This window comes from Sparus aurata, chromosome 14 (assembly GCF_900880675.1).
Source record: "Sparus aurata chromosome 14, fSpaAur1.1, whole genome shotgun sequence".
NCBI lineage: Eukaryota > Metazoa > Chordata > Actinopteri > Spariformes > Sparidae > Sparus > Sparus aurata.
Window position 1 is genome coordinate 12342625 of NC_044200.1, and position 21811 is coordinate 12364435.

At 44.0% G+C, this 21811-nt stretch overlaps 1 protein-coding gene across 2 annotated transcripts in view; it reads left to right on the forward strand.

Moving 5' to 3' along the window:
* The first annotated feature begins 804 nt into the window (after nt 1–804).
* The window catches only part of pdzrn4 (PDZ domain containing ring finger 4), a 38063-nt gene continuing 17056 nt past the window's right edge, over nt 805–21811 (forward strand). Inside the window, exon 1 of one of the 2 annotated variants that reach the window (XM_030440822.1) lies at nt 805–1347. In XM_030440822.1, the coding sequence (XP_030296682.1) occupies nt 1144–1347 (204 nt within the window). In that variant the 5' untranslated portion in view covers nt 805–1143. Of the gene's footprint in view, nt 1348–4215; nt 4341–21811 lie in introns of those variants that run through there. The other variant, XM_030440823.1, reaches the window with a different exon arrangement.

A 21811-nucleotide genomic window follows, 5' to 3' on the forward strand; every position in this document is an offset into this window, starting at 1 on the left:
TATATTTGCCGTGGCAAATTAGCATCCATTTCTGGCGTGACAGGTCCGTAATACTATCACCGCTCCGTCAATTTATCTTTACGGCATCTCTTCCATCTTCCGTCCTCTCCCCTTCTACTTTCTATCACTCTCTCTTTCCTCCACTGCCCCTCCCCACCCTCTGTCCCCTCATCCCCGCGGAGAGAGGCCAGTTGGGCTGGAAGCTAATTTGAAGCCAATCAATACTAGTCTGTGTTTCTTCCTGTGTGTGTCAGCCTAGTCCCGGTGCCCTTGTCTAACTAGAGGGAGAGAGGGAGCATCTGTTTGGTGACTATCGCGCTCTGACTGTAAATCCATGGCGGCCACTAAACACCACTCCTCCGAACCATTGTAGTGAGTGCAAAAGGCTATCTGATTGAATCCAAATGAGATTGATTTCGATGCCAAATCCAGTTGTCGAATGTGTGCGCAGACAAGAGAGCCCTCCCGGTAACTTGATTAACTGTCGGGATGGCATTTAAGCTCCTGTTTGCATTGATTTTTTAGTTTTTTTGCGTTAAGATTTAGGGGATTTTGGATTCCGCGGGTTTGTGGACTGTGTACAAACAGACGCGTCCGCAACACAGAGGTCCTTCACTTCGCCTGCGAGCGACAACACTGATGCTCGGATACCGAATCTGCCCGAGATAAGACCAGTTACCTCCCTACTCTCCCAGCCCTCCCCCCCTTTCCCTTTAAACAGCCAATGAGGAAGCCGTCTATTCATGAGCTGGAGTAGGGAGCAGGCATGTGTAGGCAGCCTCGCACGGGAGGAGGTGTGTCTCTGCGAAAGCCAAAAGTGTGTGTGCGTACCAGTGTGCGCTCACACTGAGAAGAGGAGGTGGCGGAGAGAGAGAGAGAGAGGAGAGAGAGAGAGAGGAGAGTGTGTATGTAGGCATGCAAGAAGTGAGAATCAGGGGAAGGAGTGACAGGCAAGAGGGAAAGAGACGCAAGGTGCTTTTGCTCATCTCACCACTGACACACTCCCCACCAACACACACACAGAAGGAACTACACCCACAGGCTCTACTATAGCAGTGAGCTCATACACGTGTGTGTGTGTGTGTGTGAGTGTGTTTCCTGCGCTCGGAGCGAGTGGAAGGGGGGATCTCTGAGGATACACGGATGAGAGAGAGGAGTGGGGGAAGCCAAAGGAAGAGGAGCCCGAGTGTGTTTCGCCCCGGGGGGAAGCTCGCACACACACCGCAGACGGCGCACACACTCCGGCGGGCACTCTGCACTGTTTCCCTGACAACTAGAATGGGCTGCAATTTGTGCACCTTGCAGAAACGGGAGGAACACTACAAACTGCTGTATGAGATTGCACAGGTGAGTGCGGGAGGGGTCGCCATCGGTGTGCTAAACTTAACGACAGCAGAAGAAGAAAGTGTGAAACAAGAAGGGGACGGAGGAGAGGGGATCTTTTTTGGGTGGGGAAAGACAGCAGACAGGTTGAGCGTGGAGAAACCGGGAGAAAAATGGGAGAGGGACCTGATGGAAATGCAAAACGAGTTACTTCCAAGTAGGCAGAGAGCCAGTGTGTCTGTACGTACATGGGTGTGTGTGTGTGTGTGTGTGTGTGTGTGTGTGTGTGTATTCCTCTCTCCATCAAAGTGAGTGGAGCTAGTTATTTCTCCTCAGCAGCAGGAGATGTGAGAACAAGTTCAGCTCTTTTTCCCGCGCTGGCTCCGGGGGAATTCATCACATCTTCCTCCTTCGCCCTGCGACTGTCTAGCAGCGGGCGCAGTTCAAAGAAAGAAGCGGCGAATGCTTTCTGCCGTTTTTCCTCCTTCGTTGTCTGCCGGGACCGGACTCGCTTTATTTTTTTCCTTCCCCTGACGGTTTTTCACAGTCCATTGACCTTTGGCCCTTTTTGATTATAACATTTCTGCGATATCTCGGTAGAAAATAGACGTCGGGAGACACTTTTACCTCCACAAACAATCATTTTTGTAATTACGAGCGTCGTAAAACGCTGTGAATGTGTAACTTGTCTTCTTGTCCTGGGCTTGTCTGGAATGTGTTGATTAGATAGGAAGTGTCAGCAAGTGTAAAGCTGCTGAAAAACACCTTCGGCATGACGTTCTTTTGGAAATAGAAGAAAACAAACGTCTGTTCCCTGCTGTCAGCCACATTTCAACCAGGTTTCCTCGGTTAACGTGAACGTTAAATTCGAGATAAGCATGTGAAGTGTATAGGGGCATTTTTACAGCGGAGATATGGCTCTACATGTGGAGCTGATTGTGGGGAAACACGTGCTCCGGGGTTTTCTCTGTTGTCGAGTGGAGTACGAATGAACACGAAGCAGCAGCAGCAGCAGCGAGGACTCATTCATCATTTAGCATCGTACATGGTTACAGACAACAGGGTAACTGGACACGGCATAATGAGACTGAGCAGTTCTGTTGAATGCTTAGTTTTGTGGACTGTTATCCATCCAAAGTGTGAGGTCGCGTCAGAAAAGTGCACATTTGTAGCATTGGTGGGAAAGAAACTCACTGTTGATGGCTAAAGGGGACAATAACTGCATCATTTTGTCACGGGCTCCTTAAAATGTAGGAAGTTTATAAATCCATCGCTGCTAGACGCTGTTTTGGTGAACTCAAAACTGCTGCAGCCTCCTGCTCATTACGCTCTCTGACTAAATGCCCACACGCTTTAATGAGACGGTGGATGTGTGTGTCGTCTGCCTGGATGGAAGCGCAGGAAAATAAGCCGTGTCAGTTTGAGGAAACCCTAGAAAGGTCACGGCTCCTTTTGTATTGTTGAGGGTAACGGAGTAAACGGGCCAGAACAAAGGGATCAAGTGTTAACATGCTGAGCAGTTTATTGTTATTAAAAGACGTATAACATCAGTGTGGATGACTAAATTATGCTTGTAAATAGGATTTTTTTTTAAGGAATAGTTTCAACAATTTGGTGTCTTGCTAAATGTTAGATGTGACAATTGATACCTCTCTCATGTAGCCTAGCGAGAGTAGTGGTGGGTTAGCCTCAGACTAAACTGTAAACAGGAGGAAACAACCTGCAGACTTTTTTCAAAGGTAAAAAAATCCACCTATCAAAACCTATAAATTAACTTTCTTTCTTTTTAAATGCATTAGCTTCCGTCTTGTTTCTAGTTGTTAATGCTAGGTAGCTAACAGGCTGCTTGATCATATTCACTGTGCAGACATGAGAGCGGGATCAATTTCCTCAACTCTCTGCGAAAAATAGAATAAGCATCTAACTAATCCTTTCAACGCGTATTAAATTGAATGTGGCTAACTCAATTAGAGTTATAAGGAATGTTGTTTAAAGGAATAGTTTCGGCATTTAGGTGTCTTGTCAAAAGTTGGCTGAGAAGATTGATACCACTATCATGTAGCCTAGCGAGAGTATCGGTTGGTTAGCTTCGGACAAAGACTGGAAACTTCGGGGGAAACAGTTCGCCCGGCTTTTTCTAAGGGTAATGAAATCTGACTCACTATCTACTTGGTTGGACTTCTGTTTTCTGCTGGTAGCATGTCGCTAGTTATCGTTAACCGAATCCAATTCTAAACTCACATTAGCTATTGGTGCTCTCTGTTAGCGTAGTGGAGGGAAGCACTGAGTCGAGACTGGGAAGGTCTAACTTTTCTCATCAAGGTACAATCTGCTAACATATGGCCGATAAAAAAAGTGATTTGCACATATAAATTCAACCAGTTGTTTCATAAAGCCGCTTTAAATCCTTTCAAAAGACGAATTAGCACTTCCTGTTTAGCTTTCTCTCTTCTTTCCAGTTCTCTATGCTAACGTTACTCCGCTACATACTTAACAGCTTCATATTTACTGTGTAGGCACAACAGTGGTGTTTATTTTCTTGTGTAACTTTTGGCAAAAAAGACAATAATCATACTTTACAAAATCTCTGCCTTTTTGTTTGGAACCTGAATGTATACGTTGACAGTATGCACTGGATGTACTTATCTCACAGTAGACTACATATGGCAAAGAAGATTAGAGCTATAAAACATCTGTCGCTCATTTAATTTTCATTTGACGTAACGTTAACAGATGTATGATTGTATCCTGAAGCGCAGCGTTAACTAGGATATCGGCTTGAACTAACATAAAAAACGACCCTTATGGCTTCCTCCCATTTCCACATCGCTCTGTAGGTGTCCTGGCAGCGTGGCAGACGTCCAAGAATATTGCGAGTGTGCGAGCGAGCACACCCGCTTACTGTTAAACGCTCGGCGGTGTGTATGTGACGGTCGGCGGACACCTACAGTTCTCATTACCAGCGAGAAAGAAAGACAGAAAGAGAGGAAAAGAAAGGAAAGAGAGCTCACCAGGCAGTAAGTGTGTCAGTGTGACTTTGTCCCGAAACTAGGGGGCTGAGGGGATTCTGCAAATCCAGAGAGACTCCTCAACAATCCCTCTGTCTCTTCTCTCTTTTATCATCCCAGACTCATTTCTTCTCCTTCCTTTTTCCCTGCTTTCTCCTCCTCTACAACCTTCATTAGTTTCTCTCCCCCTCTGTCTTTCTCCCTCTCAGCAATCTGTTTCTCCCCTTTCTCCTTTTACTTCGGCACACACACACACACACACACACACACACACACAACACTACAGATTCTAAAAGTGTTTTTTTGTTCTGTTGCACTTCCAACGGCGCTGCACAATATGACACCACCTGCTCATTATAACAGTGGAAACCAAAGGACGCTGATACAGTACCAGCTAAAGTAGGGATGAAACAGGTGCAGGATGGCACTGGACTGGAGCTTTGAGGGCTAACTGCGGCGCTCATTTGTCGTTTTGTGTGTCACTCGTTTGATTTTCTGCTGATGAAAATCCGGGGAAAAAACGTAATCAGATTCACAATTCATCAGTCATGTTGCGGTATCATCAATTCATTTTTGATTGCATTGACTTCCACCGTATTCAGACGGGTGTCTAGTTGTGTTTGAATTCTGCACAGGTCTTAGAGTGGCGTGATGTTAATTATGTCGAAGGACTAGTTCACCCAAAAGTGAAAACATAGTCATCGTATACTAGACTCCATGCTGATGGAAAGGTGAGTGGAGTCTACCTTGAAAACAGTGAATGGATCCTAAATTGATTGAAGAAGATGTTATTTGTGATGATTGAAGTAAATGACAATTTTGCGATTTGTGATTAGTAGATTTAATCCTTACGTATTTCTGCCACAAGTCGCCTCGATAGTGCTAACCTTTGAGGGGATTGGAGAGCCGGAGACTCCAAAATGGAAGAAGCTAATGTAGCTTGGTGCTATTTTCTTACCTATTTTCTGCTGTCAAAGTATAAAAATCACATAAGGAATGGTTTCCAGGCAGTAAAGACACAGGAAAAAAAAAAATATTGTCTCAACTTATTGCTAAGTTAGTGACTGAGCTAACAAGCTTGCAAACTTACAGCAAGCACTTAGCAAGTTCCTAGACTTTAAGTGTCTTTTTCCTGCTTCAGTAAAACTCCCTGTCGATGGAAAATCCTGACCCAGGACTGAGTGAATGGTACAAAGCAGAGAACATAGATCTATTGTGAGGAAACCCAGCCTGGTCCCAACTGGCTAGCATGTTAGCGGCTAATTAGCCAGCAAGAGCATTTCTGCCAATATAGTTAGCCCTGCCAGTATAGCCATTATACATCTGAAAGCTGACAAGACATGATGAATTTAGCTGTGGCACATCCCATCGAGGCCTTTTGGGTGATTTTTCATTTTAAAGATAACACTTCTACAAAACTGATGGCGGCTGTTTTTCCAGTTATGGAAGCCTAATGATTCCCCCGAAAATGGATATAATCTATAATGTTAGGAACAAACTTGTTCGGCAGCTTTCATTTTGAAAAAGTAACAGAGCATTTCAGAAGCCAATTCCGGTTTAAAGCCTGCAGGCTGCCTCAGTGTCGCCTACGCACACAGTGGCTATCTCTGTTCACACAGCCGCTCTATTCTGACAGGTCCGCTGGCTGCCCGACCCCAGCTGCCCGGCGGCCGCCGAGAGATTTATGACTCTCGTCAGACCATTTACATTCGACGTTTCATTTGTGATTTTGTGTGTGTGCATCTCTGCGCTCTCGCGCCGCGGGGCTCCATTCTTGGCTGTAGCAATTGCCATTCCATGTATTTTGCTCGTGGCTGTGTTAAATTGTCCCACTGCCTCTGGCTTTCAGAGCCTGACAGGACAGGTGTTTTGTCTTTTTCATTGTACCAAATGTAGCATTTTTGTGTCACACAACAATACCTTAAAGCGTAAGGTTAGCTATTAGATGTTGGCTCAAATATTGCTTAAAGTCTTGAAATCCTTTAAAGGAGCAGTATGTAAGAACTTTTGTTGAAAACATTCAATATTCAATATTTTCCCCTATGTACATATGTGGGGGTGCCCGCTGGTGACCCAGGCCAATCTTTGGTGTGGGCCTGTCCTCCGGAGGCAGATGCTGTGCCACATGTCCAGCCTGTTAGACAGCATGATGGGGGCTAGACAGACACCCCTCCATCCCGCTGCCGCCTATGGCGTCCAGAGAGTGCCACACAGAGCAGGGGAAGCTGTGGTCAGCTCCACCACAGCCGTCACCTCCATATGGCTACCTCAGACCTGGACTATGACTTCATCCAGATAGGGATGTGAAATATGCCAGCGATATTGCTTACATTGACCAGAGAGGTTAGGGGAGATACGTGAGAGGCATAAAAAGTAAATGTAAAAGTAAACTTAAGCAAAAAAAAAAAAAAAGTCCAAGAGTCTGGGATTCAGGGAATGGTGATTAATATAATCTCCTCCCAGATCTCACCTCAGATTGATGTGGCTGGGTCATAAAATGTGATGCAGATGAGCAACAGGGGAAGGAGGGAGACGGCATTACCAGATTCATCAGCTGTCTACTTCTCAGAACTCACCGCGGTCTTTCCTCTCTAGTTGAGCTGTTTTCCAGAAACTATCGAATGAAGTGACCTTTCTATTTCTTCATGCGTTTTTCAGACAAACAAGTTGTCTTCCCCTCTGTGCGGGTCAGTGGGTTTGACCTTTTCACCTGTGAGTGTAATTCCCCTTGACAAGTCTGTCTTGTCCACGCACACAAACACACACACACACACACACCTGGCAGTTTCATATTGCATGTCACAAAATCCATCTCTTTTGCCATAGAACAACTATCCCTGAAAGACGCCTTTACTCTGTTTCCAGTCATCAGCCTTTTCACCTGTCTCAAAACATGTGTCTGCACCTGCGTTTAAATACAGCGATCGGCCTTATTTGTTTTCATGTACTTTGCTTTCATTCCATCCTAAGAAAGCAGTCAAAAAGTAAGAAATGGCTGCAAAAAATAATAAAAACCGCAACTATCACACTCTCAATGCTCCGAGGTACTAAATAATAAACTTAGGCAATGATTTCCTCCCTAAAAATGTTAATCTGGCGTTATGGAAATGAACTCCGCCGCCGAACACGGATCATCTGGTGTCTTCCATCATGGTTATAGTTGCTCGTTGGAGCACAGCATGGTGATAATACCACATGATTTAGGGGTGCATATGGCCTCGTCACTGTGGGGGTAACACGTCTTCTGGTTGCTGGCCAAAAAAATGGAAAGAGGAAATGGGTGATTATTCAGCGTCGGGTTAATACAGGGTTAACGGGGCAGTTTGTAGAAATTCAAACTTAGAATTTTAATATTTACTATGTTAACGAGGTAATAACAGAAACTCAGAAATATTTCTTTTTTCCACTACTGAATGAACAAGCTGTTCTCTGAGGAAAATAAGGTCCCCAGAACACTGATTGAGCTCGAATTCTGCCCATTGATCTCTTTGCTTAGCTGTATTTCTTTGTGTATTTGGCTGTATGCAATCATACACACACACACACACTACCTTTATTTGTGTGTGTGTGTGTGTGTGTGTGTTGGGGAAAGTCAGGGGAAGACCCTCCCGCCGTGGATGGGGGAACAGCAACAGTCGCCGTTTCGCTCCAGCAGCCAACGATCTCCCCCTGTGTTGGCTCTGATAAGCCCAGCATGAAAGCCCTTTCTGTGGGCAGAGTGACACTCCTCACCCCACCTCCTGCCTCCCCTCTAGACGAGGCGAAAGGATGCGAGTGCAGTGCATTCACACACAACAAACTACACAGTGCCGTTAAGAGGCAGATATGCCTGTTTGCCCATACTGTGTAAGTAAAATCACACAGGGTCCATCCATTCATCAGCTTTACAGCGTGTTTTCCTTTTTTTACGACTCTGTAAAAATGTCACTCGAGCTCTTAGCACCCGTCAAGGGGGCTTATCAGTTGTTATCTGCCTCGAGCTGATTACCATGCTCGCCAATTGGCCAAGTGGCCTGGCCAAGATGATAGGAGGTATGGACTAGGGGAGGGGGTGAGGGGGGAAATTGGAAAGGTAGTGAAACAAAATAAGGAAAGGTGGGAGAGAAAATGAGTAAAGATGAGACGTGCGCCATCAATAAGTCCTTTAAATCCCTCCATTCTTCTCATTGCTTTCCCACCTCCTCCTCCTCCTCCTGCCTCAATCACTTATCAGTCGCCAGACACAGTTTCAAGTCCGTTCCATTTCACTGCCCCTGTCTGTCTTTATGCCTGTTTGTCACTGTCTGTCTATCCGACTCATTAATACACTCTGGCATGACCCCGCCCTCTGAGGTGCCGCGGACGTTCTCCGCGGGCTGCAAAAACTCCTGGGAAGAAAAATAGAGTGATGGAAGACACGGCGACAGTCTCTTGACTCTCTGTCATTCACGTGCTGGAGAGAGACACCAATTTTGTCTTGTCTCGCTGTGAATGTTGTCAGCCAGTCACTGTTATAGGGTTTGAAGCCAACCTTGTGCCAGAATAACCCAATAATAAACCTTATGGCCACACGCTGCAGGCTATGTTTTGTCAGGTTAGACAGATGTTACGGTGAAACCATCTGGAGCCGTTATGGATATGTTACAGGCATTTGCTGCAACAAAACTGCACACACACACACAAAATATGCCCACAAAATTTCCCCGAGATATTTAGCCGTTGCAGGGGGGAAATGATTATAACACAACTTCTGAGACATACCCCCCCAAACACCCAACACATTAGCATATAATTCCTCTCAGTCAGATCTTTGCAAGAGCTTTTTGGCAGCGAAGGCGCAATTCTCATCTGAGACCAAATGTCAGTTATGCTACAAGAAAGAAAAACCTCCACTTTCTTCCTTTGCCAAGAATTTCTCCACCACGCATCATCATTTGGAGGAGAAGGGGGTATTTGTTACAGCCGTGAGTCGTGAACATTTACAGCTCTTTGCTTGTAATCTCAGTGATGATGTTTCCTCTGACAGCCATCGTGACATCTGCTCTACAGCACTGTCAGAGCCAAACATCGCTGCAAAGGCGAAGGCTGTTAGCTACGTGCTCAAAGATGCACGGTTGCGCCGCCACTGCCAAGTGCGGTCTGAAACCCATGGGGTGGATCCAGGTGGTCTGAAGGGAGATTGGGTTACAGCAGGACGCTGGTGTTAGATTCCCACTTAACCAACTTGGGTTCAGGAGTCATTAGGCCCACTCAGAGCCTGGCATCGAGTCCAGTTACAGATAGAATGACACTAAACCATCTGCACAGCAGGGGGGATGATTACATTTAGAGCGGGGTGTAACCATAAGCCTTGTGTTGATATGGGAAATGACCCTCAGGAAGGAGAGTGGCTAGTGCACTGTGGATGGGTCTTTGTTGTTGTTGCTGTTATTGTTTGAGAAAATGTGTTGTCGCTTGTATTAGTGCAATTTCATTCAGTCTTGTTGGATATGGGGAATGTGTGAATTATCTCTGTAAATGCAGAGATCAGATAACAACAAGCAACTGGGTGGGTAGGTAGTTTTACCTAATTTGCTGACATGCCTGCAAAAAGAATCACTCCATGTACAAGTCTTCAAACAGAAATCCTCCAGAGATATGCATCTTGGGGGAATGAATGAAATGTTCAAGAACAATCTAATGTGTGACCAATGTGTATGTTCCTTGATCTGATGGCCAAGGATTGTCTGTGCACCTACAATGACTCGTAAGAATGTTTCATGTCTGCCAAAACTACAGTTAAACTTTCAACTTGGTTAGGTTCAGGGAAAGACTGCGGTTGGGTTTAGAAATTAAAACACAGATGAGTCGGATAGACAGACAGTGACAAACAGGCATAAAGACAGACAGGGGCAGTGAAATGGAACGGACTTGAAACTGTGTCTGGTGACTGATAAGTGATGGAGGCAGGAGGAGGAGGAGGAGGTGGGAAAGCAATGAGAAGAATGGAGGGATTTAAAGGACTTATTGATGGCACATGTCTCATCTTTACTCATTTTCTCTCCCACCTTTGCCGGTAAGTTGCAAAAGTCAGTTATGTACAGATATTATAGGAAGTGAGAATTTTGAAAAGTTGGTATTGGATGTGAAAAAAAAAACACAATCTAAGGTATTGTATGTAGAGTTGAATATTTCCACTCAAACAGATGACATGTGCGCCACAAGAAGTTAAAAATCAGTCCCATCTTCTTTGCATACGTTCATAATCACTTAGCTTCACTACAACATGCTTCACGCCCCTTGTTGCATGGAGACTCACACAAATTAGGCCTTTGACCCATTTTGAGAATCAATGCTTTGATTTAAAGAGTCAATCCGTGGTACAGTCTGAAAATTACCCAAACGCAGTCACTAATCATCATCCGACTGATAATACACTGGTGGCAGATGTGATTAGCCATCCACTCAGTCACATTGTAGAGTAACGGGAAGTATTGATTGAGGCGGGTTGAATGAGGGCTAAATTGTAACAGTGTGTTTCCTCCCACATAACTAACCAACCATGTTTTGGGATGAAGGTATTTTTCATCGCAGGAAGAGCTGTTTTTGCTCCGCTCACAGTTAGCGGAGTGTGAAGTCGTTTTTCTTCTCCAAAGGGCGGACCGGGGAAGCTTCGTGTTATGAATAATGCTAATGGGTTAGGTGCTTCCAGTGAGCATAAACATGCATCACTATAAATGAAAAAAGGCAAAGGTTTGGTGGGGAGGAGGGAGGGAGGGGAAAGATGGTAAGTTCACACCCTAGGCATCTTAAAAAAACAACTTAATTTTATGCAAAAAGCAGCACATAAATCTTTGATTTTTTTTTTCCTGCTCCCCAGTAAAATGTTTTCACTTTCAGAGCTTTAGCATGTTCTGCTAATTATGCCCCTGAATCTGGAGCTGGCTCTTTTGCCTTCAACCAGATCTGTGCTCATGTGTATAATAAAGATTCATAGCCAGACTACATTCAATAAGGATGTCACCTTTTTTCCAATATAAGATGATCATTTTCCCACTTATTTATGGTGAAGCTACTGTAGATAAATTCATGACTACAGGATTATGGGTACGGTGCCCAATATTCTGTCCTGTCTTAACTCACAGATTGATGATAAAGATTATAAACTTGGCATGGCTGTTCTATTAGATAGTTATGAGCTTAGAAAATGTTTCACAACTGACAGGCTCTGCTATTTTTCCGCAGTCTTAGTCAGCTACCATTTTTTTCTCCGTCTTCGCTGGTGTTTGCAAGTTGTGTCAGTTTCATGACACTTTTCAACCCCTGCTAGTGTGTCCGTATAGTTACCCCACTATTATTCGGTGGCTTAGAACCAGAACCATGAAGTCGAGGGAGGCAGAAAGTGAATGGGATCGTTAAAGAGTCATCGTCATGTTTAAAAGAGAACATTTGCTGCTGTAGATGGTCTAATTTTTGAGTAAATTTGATGCTTATTTCCCAAACTCTGTATGTCCAAAACAAATAACAAGCAGCATATCACCAGAGTAACCGCCAACTCCTGCTAACTGTTGCTGCTGTTAGCTGGTTAGCTCAATTAGCCATGCATTTAGCAGCCCAGACCGAGAGCAGGAAACACTGGGGGAGTGTTAGTTATTACACCGCTAGTACAGGAGCTTTGGACTGGGTAGGGACATAACATCGTATCTGTTATTTCTTTACTTCTGTTGATGATTTTAATCATTAAATCATAAACTTTCTGCAAAGTTTACTATTAAATAGTGTATACATCACATATACATTATATAATATGCAGCCTACCGACATATACTTTAAGATAATATGCATTTTTAAAGAACGAGACTCACATTATTTTCTATCTTGTTGTCAGCAAACCCAATTAAGAGACCAAAACCAACGAGTACACCGCCTAGTACTTCTTGTAGCCTGTCTCCACTAAACTTTATGACTAATGTTTCCTACTAAAGGAAACCTTGAATAATGGGTCACAAATATATAGTGAAATTTATCTGCAAGGCCAGATAACTTCCCAAGACAGCTGGGCACTGCAGATTTTATCAACCATCATGGAAACATTTGTTGGGGACTATTTTCAGCAGCGGATAAATACACATTTAGTGCACTTGTGTGTTTATAGCCGCAGAAAGGTGTTTGTGTAATTGTGCAAAGAAAACTACAGTGCCCAGGTTCTTGGTAATGACAAAAATGCATCACCTGGCGACTCATTGATGCGTTTTAACACATTTTTGAAGGTCTATGGCACAGAGAAATAAACCATATCAGTTCTACTACACTTTTTAATGGGATTTGGTGCCTACATGAGAAATATAGCCACATATCACCAGTCTTGTTCTTTAAGCTACATACAGTACAAGACTCGATGACATGCTTGGATGGAGAATGTGCTGTTCAGCTTTCCAATACAGAGGAGTAACACATCACCTCTTTGTGAACCCACCCGTCCAGGATGAATTATGAGGGTCTAATCGGTGACCCCCGAGAGCCTAATTCAAACTCATTGCTAGTGTGTGTCAAGGGGCTGCAGGAAGGGCCACTGTATTGTTCAGCCCAGCTCGCTGGCTGTTGTTTTAATGGCAGTTGAGAGATTAATGGCGATCTAATGACTGTGGGGAGGACACAGCGCAACAATAGAGTCCTGGTACAACGCAGGCCAAGTACATTAGTCAGTCAAGGCAAATGTCTGCATGGATGCACATACACAGACACACAATCACAAGCATACATGCGCACACATTTGGTTTATCCCCACGACGCACGAACACATTGGTGTGTACAGATGCACGCAGAGTGAAAATGAAAGCGACTTCTATTGATTTGTCACCAAAGAAGTTTTGTGCACTCATCTGCCATCAGCGCGCCCTGTCTCATCACGCGCAAAACAAACCGAGCTAATTCTCAACCCGCCAACCCCCCAATGTGACAAAAGAAGGCTAATTTATGCATTGGCGACGTGGTGTGCGAGGAATAAGAGTGCGGCGGCGGGGTTGGATGCTCACTCGCGGATCGTGGTAATTGTGATTTGGTTGCTAGGATGTTGAGGGTAATGAATGTCTTGTTGACGCAATTTGTCATAACCCGTGCCATCCGCGGCTGCTTGAGGACACTGTGCCTATTAGTTAAACACAGACACACTGGCCCTGCCGTGATGTACGAGCCCAGCAGACAGAAGGCATTAGTCATTTTAAGAGAGAAAATGAGGAAAGCTGCCAGGCTACAGTTGATGTTGAATAAGATTGTGGATTCAAACTAGGCAGTGTGAAGCAAACCTCTTGACTTCTGCCAGTGGGTTTTGAGTCATTTCATCTAATAGCATACTGAGGTACAAATTAAAGGACCGAGTGTTTTAATTGGATTTCATAATGCCTTCGATTACCTCAGCGATCACACCGTAGGAGGTTGTTTTTTTCGCTTGAAAAGTATCGCTGGCACTCCTGTTATTGTGGCTGTCCTATGAATAAAAGAAGAAAAAAAAATACTTGTGTTTCCTAAAAAGCCAAATACAAGACAAATCATGTTTCACTCCAAGGTTTTACCAGTGGGAAGTAGCTGTATTCATGAAGCCTAATTGAAAGGAAGCCCTGCCTTGAATATGGAAGCCGTACAAAGAACAGGAAATGAGATGGTTCTTAATGCGTTTCGCCGACAGATGATAACCTTTGATTTCCCCCCACTTACATCAGAAATTGCTGCTTGGAATGACAGTCACAAGTCAACAGTCTGTGATGTGTGCGCGCGCGTTCATACCTCTGGTGTTGTCGTGGCGGGGTGGGGAAAGATAGACATGTGAAGAGAGAAGGGAGAGAAATAACCCTCGAGACACACACAAAAAAGCACATAGGTAGAAATAGAAAAGCGTCGCGCCGTCTGCTTTTAGAGTGCTTTGGCAAAATACAGCCTTTTTTTTTTACCCCACTGAATCTAAATGAAATGGGCTGACTTACAGTGACAATGACAGACAAAAAAGGAACATGTTGACAGCAAGACAAAGAAAAAAATCCAACATAAAGGAGGATAAGATAACGTGAAAAAAAAATCAACTAGACATTTTAGAGGAAATAGACAAACACACACTCCAATGCAGATTAGCAGTACAACTTCATTTTTTATTGCATCTTTTACTGGTTCTCAACCCAGGGGTGGGACCCCCAAGGGGATCAGGAGTTGATTTCAAGGTGTTGCCTCATGGTTGTGGAGGGAAAATATGCTAAAACATACATATATTCATATTCTATATTTTCAGCCGCCACCTTAATTCACCTTGTTGTGCCAACGTTCAACTTGCTCCGACAATAACAGTGTTTGAGCCAGGACCGTCTGCAATGGGTGAGAATAAGGCTTAATATATATATCTACACATGTATATTTGTTTATGGCATTTGACCATATGATCACACTACATAAATTAGACTTGGTGATGGTATGGGTGAAATATAGGGTGAGAAAGTACTCTAGTTCCATCAGGACTTCATTATTTCATTATGACAATGACAGCCAGACGGATTTACTGTTGCTAAGCTCACATTAAGTGATAATGACTACATTACCGAAGTGCTTGAAATGACTTTTGTATTATTATAATTGTTCCCATTTAAAAGCAGCGTGATATTTAGTGATGGATATGCAGTTTTACACTCGTGGCAATAATGAGGAACGGCAAATTTAATTGCCGCGTCTGACAATTAAAGCTAATATAACTTGATGGTATGGCAGCTTGCAGGCTCAAGTTAGCCGCTGAGCTAACATTAGCTAATTAAAATAGTGTCACAGACTGGTGGAACAAGCTGCTGCTCAGCTCTGAATGTTTGGAGATCCTGATTGAGGAGATTAAATTTAAATCTGATGCATTTGAGGGATTATGACTGTTGTTGACTATCTAGCGTTAGCTGTTGGTTGGCGCTCGAAAGATGGTTTACTGACCGACAGACACACCACTCTGTTGGTCTCTATGAAGCGTGAAAGCAAAGTAATTTTCGCTGTGAGTGGCATTTCCCTCCCTTAAAAACAAATTTGTCAGAGTGCACTGACACAGCCGTGTTAAGCATGTTTAGCAGATAACAGCAAACACTTCATTTAGTAGTTAACTCATAAAATTAGTGGCAGCTTATAAAATCTGAAACGTTAGAAGCCTGCCAGCATCACTGATCCGACCAGCGATTTTATGGGGGATGACTTGGCTCAGAGAGAGTGGAGCGGAGAGACAGTTTTATGTTTTTAAGGCGTTATTGGTGCAAAATGCCACTCTGGCTGTTGTGAAGATTGTCTTAAGTGATTCTGGAAAAGGCACGAAACAATCTTTTTGGTTTAAGCCCTCCACAGAGACGTAACAGCAGCGGATGATCAGCCGTACAGCAGCAAAGTCGATCTCGTTGAAGGACACTTCAGCAGTGCGTGAGGGGGCTTGCGTGCAGGATAACCAGCTGAAGGAGAGAACACCAGCCTGTTACTTTTTAGCGGATGTTATTGGACAGGGACATGTGGGAAGCAGGGGTCCCTGCTAGTGCTGTGAAAAACCCATGTGAAGCGCGCAACGCTTCTGCTAAAAAGTTAATACATTTTAATACTCTTGTGCTCCCTCTGAAGCTGAGATCTAAAAGGTAAACACTGTGAAGAGCTTTTCCTGGAGAAAACACAGTCTAATCTACTGCACACAGATACCGTGTGATGTAGAAAGGATTGACCCAGGCGGGCTACTTTACATCGGTCCCCGACAGCGGCTTCTTTAATCCACGTTTCATGTTGTCATGTGGACCTCCTCCGTGCAGAACTAATTGGTTGTTTTCTCCCGTTGTGCCCGAGCCCACGTCTGCTGAAAAAAAAAAACTGTGAAGGACACTCATTACAACTTGAGCTCGCGATCGCAGGCGCGGACACGGATGCAATCGTGGGCGCAGACAAGCACGTAAACACAGTCGGGAGGAGCCGAACTCTTCCGCGACTGAGAGTCCTAATACGAGCACTGAGTGAAATCTCCTTGAACCCGTTGCCATAGCTTATCACACACACACACACACACACACATAAACAGAGCTGCCAGCACTACCACCAACACAAACACACACCTCTCTCTCTCTCTCTCTCAGTCTCTCGCCACCCCCATCCACGCGCTCCCTCCATCTGATTTGCATTTTGGTTAACAGTCTAATTGCCTCTCATTAAATACCTTGTCAGTTTGATTAATTGGCGCGATACAGAAATGTAAAACAGCAGAGCATTACGGCGCATAATGAACAGTCGCTGATTGGGAAAGACGAGCGGGCCCGGTTAAAAATGCAAAACAGAGGTGAAATCCCACCAACTCCTCACTTTTAAAGTTGAGTCAGGGTTTTCTTCCGTTCCCGGAGTGAATCTTTTAAACATCTGAGGAGAACTACCTTACGATTCTGACTGCAATGTAGGAAACGCAACGAGGTGCTGATGAACACCCTGCACCTCAAAATTCATTTCCCATCTAATCCGTTTCTCGTTACAGGGCGAAGATAAATGCTAAGGTTGCCATGAAATAGAGAAACGGAATAAAAGGAAGACCATCTACAAGTCGGCGGTTGCTCTGGTTAACAGTGCCGAACGATGAAAACGCTGCGAAGATGAGGGATTCAAAAATGCTCCAGAAAACTTCCCTGGCTAAATGTAGGTTGAAATGAATCGGATCAAAGCATAACAGCAGTCGTTTAAAGCAGCGAGCCATCATACTCAGCTTGAAATTGTCTATAATTGTAGCGAATTATATAATTTTCCCTCTCAGCCACGTCCTTAACAAAGCCACGGGATTCTCTGTCTCCTTTGAAATGACAGGTGCTGTAAGTGACAGCTGATGTTACTTAGAGAGTCACTTTCTGACTTCAGAGCACAGAATTTTCAAAAAGTCGGAAACAAAACTTCACTAATATCTAATGTTTGAAGAAGAAGCGAGGTTGAAAAATGTCCGAATACTTCTTACAGAACGTGCAGTAGCATGTGATTGTACAAAACGTGTCGTACAACCGTTCTGTAAGAAGTATTCTGACATTTTTCAACCTGGGAGACATTGTACTCGCAACCTCCGTCGGGGAAAAACGTCATTCCAAATTCTTTTTATCGTAGATAGATCATTTTAAACCGTTTCTCTTCGTGCAATCATCAATAAACAAAGAAATTAGCCCCCTGGATTAGTGACTGACTGTTGCTACCTGTATAGCATTCTAACCAAACTAGCTGCCTTCATTTGCCTCTAAATACATGTTGTTGTTTTTTTTTTTACATTGGAAATAGTTTCAGATGTTATATAATGTTGGACATTAGCTGACAGTATGCTAGAGTGAATTGTCAAAGCAGTTTGAAAACAAAGAATAGAATAAAAAGAGATTTACGTCTTTGTTTCTGTTTTGCTAGCTCGCCCTGGGTGCTGGGTCACTCAAAAGCATCACAGGAGTCTATTGTCATCCCGAGCAAGGCTAGGGTCAGTATGACTCAGTTGACTGAGCATGGCCTACCAGTTACACATCTTACAAATCTTGACGCACAAAAGTTCTAATATAAGAAATAAGAAATTCTGATATTTTTCAACCTAGGTGACGTTAGCTAACAATGGGAGATGCTAAAGTTGCCCGGGAGCGTACCTATGTTCCCCGGGTCCTATGTTCCCCGGGTCCTTTGTTCCCCGGGTCCTTTGTTCCCCAGGTCCTTTGTTCCCCAGTTTGTTCATCAACCGGCAACAGCGGGGAACATAGGACCCTTTTTTTTAAAAAAGGGTCCTATGTTCCCTGCTTTTCCTTAACAGGTCCAATAATATTAAGGGATTATTTTTTCCACCATAATTTCCATAACTGCTGCATTGTGTGACATAGGTCTATGCCTTCGATGATTTAATTTAATTTAATTTCGTTAGGCCTATAATATCGTCAGTTTATTTTGAAAAGTGTTTGGGACAATATCCATATGCTGGAGTGTGTGCAGTACAATTATGTGGGCGCCACAGTCTAGTCAAAACCGCGTAGAGGGTCCGCCTCCTGTTCTAGCATTTTTCATGTTTTAAGACTAATAAACCCTAACCCTAACCCTTTGGGTGAACAGCGGGGAACATAGGACCTTTTTTCTAAAAAATGGTCCTATGTTCCCCGGTTCCATACAAAGTGGGGAACATAGGACACGGGGAACATAGGGATGATAAATACAGAAATTAGCACCCTGGATTAGCGGCTGACTTGCTAACCCAAGTTAGCCTTCATTTGCCTCTAAATCCTTTTTTTGACCATTTGCAAATACTTTAAGCTGTTCTATATCGTTCAACATTAGCTCAAAGCATAGTGGAATGTTTTGGAAAAGACAGTTTGACAGCAAATGATAGAATAAAAAATTTACATCTTCCTTTTGCTAACTCGTCCTGGGCGCTTGTTACACATGCATCGGTAACATCATGGCATTCTCATCGCTCGCAAGGCAAGGGTCACTGTGATTCAGTTGACCGAGCGTGGCCCACCGGTTGCGCAGGCTGCCACTCAAATTTATGAAACCATCATCTTCTTTGCCTCCGCTGCGCCGGGTGATATTGCATGTCAGAGACTTTTATTATTGAAATGACACATTTATGACGGCGAGCCCTCGCTACACGAGAGCGGCCTCCTGAATCATCTCGGCCAAAGGAGGAAGAGAAATGAGATATGGCAGATTATTGGAGGCACGCCACCTGCGCAGCGTCACTCATCACAATATGCCAATTTCCATGAATGAAAAAAACAATCTCACTTGTATTAAGCTCAAGTTCACAAAAATCATGATCTGGGGGGTGGGTGGGGGGGTTATGGTTGAAAGCTTTCTGGTGGTCTCCTCAGGGGGAGATGAGGCAGGGGGGAGGGGGGGTTCTCTCTCCTCGGATGCTTATTGTTCCACGGTCCACTGTGAGCCTAGTGAGTTGGAGATAGTGGCATTCAGTCGAACATAATGCAAACAACCCGCATTGTGGAGCTGTTTTTAAGTCTGCTGGGAGCCGATGTGATGTTTAAACTGTTTATGCGGCTCGTGTGCGTCGGCTCACAATGACACCGTATCTGACAGATTTAGCTGTGAGGTTGAGTGGCTTCCATCACGGCCTTATCTCTGCACAGCAAACGCACCCATTCACACGCGCACGCACACACACACACAAAATACACATTCTTATCTGTTGGCTTTCCTTATCGCCCCGTTTGTATTCAAAAGTGGAAACAGCGTTTAGCCATCTTAGTGGCCAACTGATTACAGTTGGTGACACATTTTAAAGGTTGACATGGGCCCCTCTCTTGAGCATATCGAAAGCCTCGGGCCTGGCACCGATTGGCTTTTCAACTGTGCTACTTTCAACCCCGTCTCAACACACGCAACAGCCATTTCCACACCACGGTCCACTAGTGACCTCTCACAGCCAGTGATGTGTGTAATTGGTGCATCACAGGCAGCAAGATGTTGTATTAATAGGTAACTGAGTCTCACCATTTTCTTTCCGTGTGACCTTAAAAGTCTGCGAGGAGTTGAAACATCAAATTAAACCAATCCACAGAAAGTGAAATATCAAAGTGTATCCAGGCTGAATTCGCAGGACTTTTCATAGCACAAGAGGAGATACGTTTATTTTCCCTCTCCCATTTGCTGCTCATTTCGGAAGACCCAGCGTATTAGAACTTCAGTTGGTTTAACCACATAAGATAGGCAGTAGCTAGATCCAAAACAAAACCAATACCAAGTACATCAGTAAGATTAGTAGCAACTTTCATCCAATCTCCTGAGTTTAAGGAATTCGGGTGCGTTCAAATGTCCGTTCAAAGTTGTGAACATGTTTTTAGAGGCCACAGTGGGGGAGGGTGAGATGAGGGGTGATCACTTGGTTGCAGTCTGCAACCTCAAACCTAGACCTAATCCTAAATTTGAACGTATTGAATTATAGATTAATTCATTTTCTTCATAGTTACTGTCTTAACCTTGTATCCTAAGACTGTCTATTAATCAGGAAATAAACATATTTCCTTGATCCTCTTAAAATGAAGGCAACTGTGTCACGCAGGGGGTTAAAGGGAGGACTATGAAAAAGGGGAAGGTGGACCCAAATGCAGTTACACACGAGAGGCAAGGCTAGGGGAAACAAAAGGCGAGCTTTATTTTAAAGCTGGATCCAAAAACAGAAGCAGACAAAATGGGGGCAAGAGACAAAGTGGCAAATGAAAGCAAGGCGAAGTAGCAACAAAAACAGCAAGACAAAGTACAAATCAAAGGCAAAGTTCAAATCAAAAATGCAAAATGCAAAACTCCGAAAACACATACCGTGGGGGAACAAGGAACAGACAGGAGCAGGCACATGAATGGGGGCATGGACAAAGACAGAAGCTGACAAATACAATGACCAGACAAGGAGTGAAGGGAACACAGAGACTAAATACACAGACACTGATGGCAAGACGAGGAACAGGTGAGGTGGACCAACAGGTGAGACAACGAAGGGGAGGAGCACAAGAGAACATGAAGGGAACAAAGCAATAGACAGAGGGAGCCAGAGGGAACATAGGAAAATACACAGGAGAACTTAAAGGACACATGAGGGCATGGAAAAACAAAAGACACAAGACAAGATACAAAGACATGGAAATAGACACAAGACAAAATCATGACAACCGATAACAAAACAAGGAACAAGAATCTACAGTCATGACAAACTGGCTAACTAGTCAATGTGTGTTAGCCTTCTATCCTGTTTTTTCCCCAACGATTAAACTGTCTCTCCTGTCTGCCATTGTAGGCTAGTGTAGATAGATAAGAGCAAAAAAAACATGCCATAGGTGCATGAAAGAGTAATAACAAGCATACAAAGTGGGCTGATAACAAGAAAATGACATTTTCAGTGAAGTCTGTAGATCGATGATGACACACAAGGTAGAAACACACACACACACACAAGCTATAGTATGTATGCTCTGTCCAAGCTCCCAAACTGTAGCACATCACTTTGAACCTTGACCTTTATGAAGAACGTGTGGACAGACAAGAAGCTTTGGTTTAGGGCTACTGGGAACCCTTTTTATTGGCAATGGTAACCTTTAACTTGAGAGGGATACGAATGCTGCGCTGGATTGCTGGTTCATTACAGCCGTCCCCACGGACTGCCGCGAACTTGGACTATTTTTGGTGTTCTCGGGGAGCTTCCGCTGGTCATATCAGATGATGTAATGAGTTGATATTGTCTCTCCGTCAGCTTGGTCACAGGCGCGCAGCTGAGTGATGAGAAAGGGAGCTTGTAATCAAAATGGAATTACTGTTTGGTATTGACGGAGTCCGCACACCTACACGTCTCAGTACGTCGCACCTCCACTTGTATGTATTCCATGCATGCTTGCCCCACTCATACGCACACAGATAGAAATTATGATGTACGATCTATATGAGGAAACAATCTGTGCTAAAGTAAACAATAATAGGAGTCCAAAAGAAAAAAATACGTCAACAGAAAATGAGGTTATTTCCACCTCTCAACTGTCACAATG